At 47.2% G+C, this 8,240-nt stretch overlaps 1 protein-coding gene across 1 annotated transcript; it reads left to right on the forward strand.

Annotated features, from left to right (window-relative positions):
• The first annotated feature begins 1,022 nt into the window (after positions 1-1,022).
• ZIC3 (Zic family member 3) lies at positions 1,023-4,270 on the forward strand. The gene is made up of 3 exons (XM_065410780.1): positions 1,023-2,058; positions 3,183-3,346; positions 4,088-4,270. The coding sequence occupies exons 1-3, from the start codon at positions 1,023-1,025 to the stop codon at positions 4,268-4,270; spliced, it is 1,383 nt and encodes a 460-aa protein (XP_065266852.1).
• The last annotated feature ends 3,970 nt before the right edge of the window (positions 4,271-8,240 follow it).

Consider the following 8,240-nt stretch of genomic DNA (forward strand, 5'->3'; position numbering starts at 1 on the left):
GCTGGTCGATTCCCCCCCCAGGAAAAGAAAACACGCGAACGTTTGGCGAGCAGCTCTGATTTATTCCGCCTTAATTTTTATTCGTTTTTAAATCTTTTCTTTTTAATAGCAGGGAAGATTTACGACTTCCAATCAAGGTGCCGTTTTCCAGCAGATGGATCTCACAAGCGAAGGGCTACAGCCGCGAAAGGCGGGTATCCCGTGGCTCGCTGTGTCTTTTGATCTCTCCTTGGGCCCGTTAGTGGCTCCCCAGGTTTTTGTATTGTTTTGTTTTGTTTTATTTGTTTCTTTAAAAAACAACAACAGCCGGGACGATTTAAAACCTGGGTGGACGCAGCCGGGGAGGACCGATGGGGAGCGGGCGCTGGGGGGGAATATTGCCTGGAAGGACATCGAGCTGGAGGAGGAGAAAGGGAGGCCAGCCCGGGATGGGGGAGAAGCCGGGAGGGACCGAGCCAAGGGCCCGTTTGATGCGCTCCCAGCCCCAGCCGCTCCCGCGCGCCCCCGGAGCAGGGCTAGTAAACAAAACATGTGGGCTCGCGGGCACCCTTTAACCTCACCTGCGAGTCACTAAACCCGGGCGGGCCAATCAGCGCGCCGGGCCGGGCCGCGAGCTGCCAGACTCAATGTGCAACTCTGCCACTCACGCGCGGCGCGGCCAATGGGCTGGCCGGCCGGGGGTCAGGTGACGCCTTGGCAGCCGGCTCCCCATTGGCTGGGCGCGGGCTGCCTCCCGAGTTGGTTTATGTGCGGGGAGTGCGCGGTTGAGTGTATCAGTCCAAGGACACTGCCGGGTGGGAGCGGAGGGGCCGGACTCGGAGCCGGGGAGCCGGGCTGGGGTGCGCTGCCCGGGGCTGGGCCGGGAGGGGAGGGGAGGGGGGGGCGCGGCGCTTGGCAGCCCCCAGCCGGGCGCGCGTGGGGTTGTGTCTCGCCCGCCCGCCCGCGGTGCATGAACTCGTCCCCCCGCGCCTGGCCCATTGTTTTGGGGGGACCCTCCCTCGGGCGCCCGCCCGCCCTCCCCCATGACCATGCTGCTGGACGGCGGCCCGCAGTTCCCCGCCCTGGGAGTCGGGGGCTTCGGGGCCCCTCGCCACCAGGAGGGGCCCGGCCGCGACCCCGCCGCCGCCGGGATGGGGCTGAGCCCCTTCGGGGACGCCTCGCACGCGGCGGCCTTTAAGCTCAGCCCGGCCGCCCACGAGCTGTCGTCCGGCCAGAGCTCGGCGTTCACCCCGCAGGGCTCGGGCTATGCCAACGCGCTGGGGCACCACCACCACCACCATCACCACCACGCCGGCCAGGTGCCCGCCTACGGGGGCGCGGCTGCCGCCTTCAACTCCACGCGGGACTTTCTCTTCCGCCAGCGGGGCTCCGGCCTGGGGGAGCCCGCCTCCGGCGGCGCCCAGCACGGCATCTTCGGCGGCTCCCCCGGCAGCCTGCACGGGCCGCCGGGCATCGCGGAGAGCCCGGGCTACCTGCTCTTCCCCGGGCTGCACGAGCAGAACCCCAGCCACACCTCCCCCGGCGGGCACGTGGAGAACGGGCAGATGCACCTGGGGCTGCGGGGGGATCTCTTCGGCCGGCCGGACCCTTACCGGGCCGTCTCCAGCCCCCGCACGGACCCGTACGCCGGCGCCCAGTTCCACAACTACAACCCCATGAACATGAATATGGGCATGAACGTGGCGGCCCATCACCACCACGGCCCGGGGGCTTTCTTCCGCTACATGCGCCAGCCCATCAAGCAAGAGCTGTCCTGCAAGTGGGTCGAGGAGAGCCAGATCAACCGCCCCAAAAAGAGCTGCGACCGGACATTCAGCACCATGCACGAACTGGTCACCCATGTGACGATGGAGCATGTCGGGGGGCCTGAGCAGAACAACCACATCTGCTACTGGGAGGAATGTCCGAGGGAAGGCAAGTCCTTCAAGGCGAAATACAAACTGGTGAACCACATTCGGGTTCACACGGGGGAAAAGCCATTCCCTTGCCCGTTCCCAGGCTGCGGGAAAATCTTTGCCAGGTCCGAGAATCTGAAGATCCACAAAAGGACGCACACAGGTAAGGAGGGGGACGAAAAACGGGGTGCATGAATTATGAAACGGTGGGAATTAAAGAAACCCCCTCAAATCCAAATACCCCCCTCATCGATCCCACCGCGCCAGACCGAAAAGCGGGAGTGGGAATAAAATGCTACTTTCCCCAGTTTGGAGCTAAGTTACATTTTGTTCGCGGTTCTTTAAAACTTCGCACTCTGTGAGTTTGGGCAGTTTAACATCCGCATGTTCCACGCGCTTGTAAATTTCAGTCCAAGAAGAGCAATTACGTATTTCTTTATAGCCTCGCTAGACAGAAGATTTCGTCCGATTTTTGTTGGCTCGGTTTGGGGGTTTATATGAGGCAAAGAGAAATTGTTTTGTGTGGATTGCTTTACATACGATTTAGCTGTCTGCATACATTCGGTTAAGGAAACCATACAAATGCTAATTCAATCTAATTTTCGGTTACTTCCGTTCTTTTTTATTCTTGATTGGCACATCTCCTAATTAAATCAGTGATACTTTTGTCAAAGTATTTTTATTTGGAGCTCTGTCTTCAATTCAGATCTCCACAGAAGTGAAGTAAAACTAGAAAAGGCAGGAAACCCACACATTTTCCTTCTTGTTGAGCACATCTTGTAAAACTGTCTGTTGCTCCAGAATTTATCTAGATCCGCCCCCCTCGCCCGATTCTAACGTCAAGTACTGGTAGTCTGCCTTTAACACTTCGCTTAGCACAACCGTTGCATTTGAAAGAGGCAAATTAAAAGTAACAAAGGACGGATTGAATTTAACTGTAACGTAACAAATCCTATTGTCTGATCCTTTTTGTGTGTGTATGTGTGTGTGCATACTACCTCCACCGAGGTGTTTGAAGGGTAAAGCTTGGGAAAGGAGGGTTGAAGGGAAATAAAACTTAAATAATTAAGGGGAAAAGAAATAAAAGTGTCGATGCTTGGTGTATTTCCACTGACATGGAAGGAAAACGGTTTGTGAGACTACGGACGAAAGCCAAGAGAGTGTCTGTCTTCCACTCGGCATCAAATTAATTGTTTTAAGCGAGTTGCCAACGTGATCGATCCGCTAGCGGGAATCAAAGTGAACCTTTCCTCTGTAGCGTCCTTTAACCCTTTCTGAATTTTGCAGGTGAAAAACCTTTTAAGTGTGAATTTGAAGGCTGTGATAGACGTTTTGCGAACAGTAGTGACAGAAAGAAGCACATGCATGTACACACTTCAGACAAGCCTTATATCTGTAAAGTGTGTGACAAGTCTTACACCCACCCCAGCTCTCTTAGGAAACACATGAAGGTAATTAACTCTTGATCGCTTTACTGTTACTAAATATCATCTCGGAGCCTGTTTTTCCTCCCGGTTAGCCTACATTTGAACGAGGATCGGTGCTGCTTTAGGATGACACAATTCACCCATTCTGAAAGATTTATGTTACAGCATTTTACATTCGTCTCCGATTGATACAAATTATCAGCAGAACTGTGTATTTTCGCTCTTATCTCACAGTTCAGGCTGTAATTGATAGCTAGGCCCTTTCAGTAATAACAGTCGTTTGGGTAAATTGCATTATTTATTTTCTTGTTCCCCAGACCGAATAGAAAAAAATGTTATACCGTTCTTCAGTGAGTGACATGTAGCTACTAACGATTACTGGCGAAGAAATTATTGGCATGTTTTTAAAACTTTGACATCACCAACCCATGCTGAACATATTTAAACGATATGTCCCAGTCAATACCTGGCATCTCCACAATCAAAATCTGAGAACTAGCTGGCATAAATGGTGGGGAAAAAAATCTTTGCAGATTGTCAGTAACGAAGGGGGAGGGTGAAAACTTGCTTTAAAATTACAATATCACAGCTGCATGGATAAGTTTTCCATTCCCCGAATAATTTATGATTTGTTGTCTGTATTATCACGTAGGAAGTGTAAATATTTACCGTACCTGCGCTGTTTGTAGTGTTCGAACTCTGCTATTTTGACCGAGTCGTATCAGTGTGACATTATATTTATCATGTTATCCCTGTTCATTTTAGGTTCATGAATCGCAAGGGTCAGATTCGTCCCCAGCGGCCAGTTCCGGCTATGAATCGTCCACTCCGCCCGCTCTAAGTTCTGCAAACAGTAAAGACTCGACTAAAAGTCCTCCATCAGCAGTTCAAAGTAACACAAGCCACAACCCCGGACTTCCACCCAATTTTAACGAATGGTACGTCTAAGGACAAACCAAGCAACCTAACTATTGACTGGACCCAATGAATTCAAAGGAAAACTGAAAATCAATCACGCGGAAATGGAGTTTTCAGGCAAACAACCGTACAGGGCTACATCCAGTTCATTGCAATTATCCAGGAAAGGGGTTTTAATTTTTTTGCAAGCTCCAGACGTTGGACTAGCTATGTCCTTTTCTCAGGATTGGATTTTTTTTGTTTGGTTTTGGCATTTGCAGTAATTTCTTTGATTTTTTTTTCTCTTCCCTCTTCCAATCGCCTCCCCTTCTCCCTTCATTTGAACACTGTTTTTTATTTTTTTTATTGTCTTTTTTTTTTTTGGCTTTTTCTTCCTTCGGTGGGATGCTGACATGAGGATGAAAATTCTCCTTCGCCTTAGTGGTGATTGTTTAAACTCACATTCTTAAACCGTGCCAAAGTCCTGTTATGTCTTGAACCTCTCTCTCTCTCTTTCTTTCTCTCACTCTCTCTCTCGCTCTCTCTCTCTCAAAGCATTATACTTGTGAATGTATTCTCGTCTGATGGGTTCGTCCAGTATTTTTTCAAGATGAGGCTGTGGTGTTATTCTACCCAGATTGTGACCGTTTAGTAAAACAGTTGCCTTTTTGTAATAACTTTTTTTGTAAATACATATCCATGATGCCATATTTATCGTTTGTAATTTAATTATTGATACGAAGTGCCGGGAACTGAACAATATTTATGGGGGGGGGGGAAGTGTTTTCTAACAAAACAAAACAAAAATCAACAAAAAACAAACAAAAAAATTACAAAACTCTGTACAGTTTTTGGTTATAACTGCTTTAGCATTAAAAGTTTATTGTTTTTGAAAGAACACAATCGAATAGTTTTTGAACCACTGTCTTGTATTTCCTTATTGCTTTGTGAACTACTTTCCACCCAGCCCTGGCAGAGGAACCACATATCAAGGTGTTTGTATCTCATCCCCATTCTTGATAGGAATTGTTTTCCCTATTGCAGGCTAGCAATCTACAGTGTTTCCTTCAATAGGGGAATGAGGGTCGTTGTTGTTTTTCCTTGTCCCCGCCCCCACATCTCAGTGGTTTGTTTTCACCTCGAGCTTCATACGTGTGTTACTGCACTTTCTGCGAGTGAATCAAATATTACTGATCTGTCCTGTGAGTGACCATGACGTGTCTCTATCTTGCACTTCAAAGAACAAGAGCTGCATTTAGGCCTCCCTGCATATTTAACATCCGAAGGTAAATGCAATGAGTTTTACCTTTGTGTGGGGCTCCTTTTTTACTCTATGCAGAAAGGCAGGCATATGTCTCCATAGATGGATGGATAGATATACACACCCATCTCTCTCTATCTCTGTATCTATATATATGCTTTTAAGAGGTTTAGCATGAATCTGAAACAGCTGGGGGGAGAGTAAAACAGCCACTTCCATGTGTTTACTTCAGATTAAAGTAAGTGCTTCTTAAAAGAATTAGTTTATCCGAGTTACAGAAAGGGAAAAAAATTGATTTGTTTTGCTGTATATAACCCATGGCTGTATATAACCCAATACACAGTTATCAACATTATGCTATATAGCCAATCATATGATGACTTCAGTAGTTTTTTAGAAACACTATAGAAATTCCTTGACAAATATATTTTTCAAACCTAATAAGTTGTAGAGAGATGCTGATGAATTGTTTCCATTAAAATCAGTAACATATGAAATACAATTGTTTATTTTGTAATAAAATTCTAACCTGGATTTTAATTTTCTTTGGCCAAAGGAACATCCTAACTGAGCATATACACAATTCTAGAAAACTATTATCTGTTGGTTGGTAATTAAATGTTTCAAAAAATAACCAATATTTAGGAAGATTTATCAGTTTTCACTTTATACGTGGAATTTAGGATGGTATGTTTTTATATTTAATTTTTGGTTTTTAATTTTAGGTTAGCAATGAAGGCAGAGTGTGAACAGGGACTGTATTTAAGAAATGAATAGGAAATAAAAGCCAGGAAATGGGGACAAGATTGAGGAATTTTAGAGATAAATGTTAGCTTGATAAATTACTACCGAAAAACAAAAACCGAAACAACCTCTCCTCCCTCCACCCTTCCCCCTCCAAAATATTTAAGATTTTTCATCTGTATCAGATGATCTCGGTTGATGTGAACAATTAATTCTTAAAATATATGCACAGACTGGAGTGGACTGCTGTTTCTAATATTCATTTTGCATTTGGACCATCCTGTGCTTTGGCTAACTTTCTCAAAGTTAAAATACAGCCCCACTCATTTTTAATTAATAAAAACAATTAAAGATGCCATCTTCCCAGAAGTTTTGGGATTGGGAATTAAAAACAGATTGTATTTTGTCTTCCTAAGCTTGTGATTAAAAGTAATATCTTAGCTACAGGATTTAACAATATATGATGTGCTATTGACAGCACCACGTCTGTGTCCACACACAGAATGGAAGGCAGCATTTGAAGGTGTACACAGTTCAGCTAGAGAAAGCAATTTACTCTGTAAACTGTTAGCATTTCCCCCCTAGCTCTAAGGATGTGAGTAATTTGATGGGAGCTCTGCTGCACCTTTCATGTCTGGGGGAAACCCAGACAGACCCGTCTTGAACTTGACACTGGGAAGGGCTGGACGGAGAATACTGTTTGTTTACTTCTTGCTTTAGGATTTCTTTTATTTTATGCAACTTAGATCAAATCCACAAATCGTTTAAAAAAAAAAAGGAGGAAAAGTTTATCGGAAATAACCTGAGACCACGCAGACTGATAACAATCTCTTTGACATGATGACTGCACTTCCAAAATGAGGACTAGTTTGCCACTTTCTACAATTCTCTTTTCCGGGTCCTAATTTTTCCACTTGAAAGAATTAGCTTTGATTTTAAAAAATGTATTTCGATTTCTTTTATGCAGCTAAATATTTCTTTTGCTATATACAGAGCAGACTTGAACTCCAAGGCAATGGATTTGAAACCCTGTACGACTAAAGTTATCAACTTTACACTGAAGCAAATAGCCCTGTGACAAAATAAAGAAAAAGCACAAGGTGAGGCGTTTTGTATTGGAATATACTACTAATAAAATAAGAAATAAATGCAATAGATTTTCGCAGTGTAAAAAAATGGCTGCAAATTGTTACATTTTCGGAACCTTTCCCGGTTATGTTCATGTCACACGAGACAATCCATGTTCATTTTTAAAATGTTTTCTTAAGAGAAAGTGAAGGAGTTTTGCGTGTTCACCGTCCTGATACTGCACTTGTCAAATAACCTGCAGATCGGTTCGGGCTAACTGAGATGTACATTCAAATACTGGGATCAGCCATCTGATTTCGGAATAACTTTTGAAGCGTTAAGTAGACGCGGCAGGGTCGCTCGCCCGGGCTGCAGGGTCGCTCGCCCGGGCTGCAGGCTGGATTTCCGACGTTGCAAATCTTTTAAATGCTGTCCGACGCTTTTTGTTGCAGCTCCGGAAGCCTCCCCCAATGCTCGCTAAGCTCGCCCTTCCCCGTCTTCCGAGCCTACGAGCTTGAGCCGGGCTCGCTGTGGGAGGGAAGGACTCTGAGCGCCGCGGAGTGCGGGGCTGGAAGGGCAGGTGCGGCCGCGCGGAGCGCACGGGAACATGCCAACAAGTGGAGGGGCAGGAAAGCCCCCCCCCCCAGTGCGGTGTGTGTGTTGGGGCGCTAAGTCGCTGCCCCACAAAAGAAAGGGGGGATCACAAGGGGGCGGTGTTATCTCTAAATCCGTGGGAGAAGGAACCGGCCCAGCCCGGAGGATCCCCTGGCGGGGGGGCTCGACCGGAGGCTGCTGCCCCCAGGAGAAGTTTCCTGGCCCGGCCGGGGTTGCAGGCTCGGGGACTCCAGCCCCGCTGAACCGCCCCCTGGCTGGAGCGCAGCCCCCAGGGCGGGCAGCCCGGATCGGCTCCGCTTTTGATTTACACCGAGAGTCAAGCACCAAAGCCCC

This window comes from Emys orbicularis, chromosome 9, assembly GCF_028017835.1.
Source record: "Emys orbicularis isolate rEmyOrb1 chromosome 9, rEmyOrb1.hap1, whole genome shotgun sequence".
Taxonomy (NCBI): Eukaryota; Metazoa; Chordata; order Testudines; family Emydidae; genus Emys; species Emys orbicularis.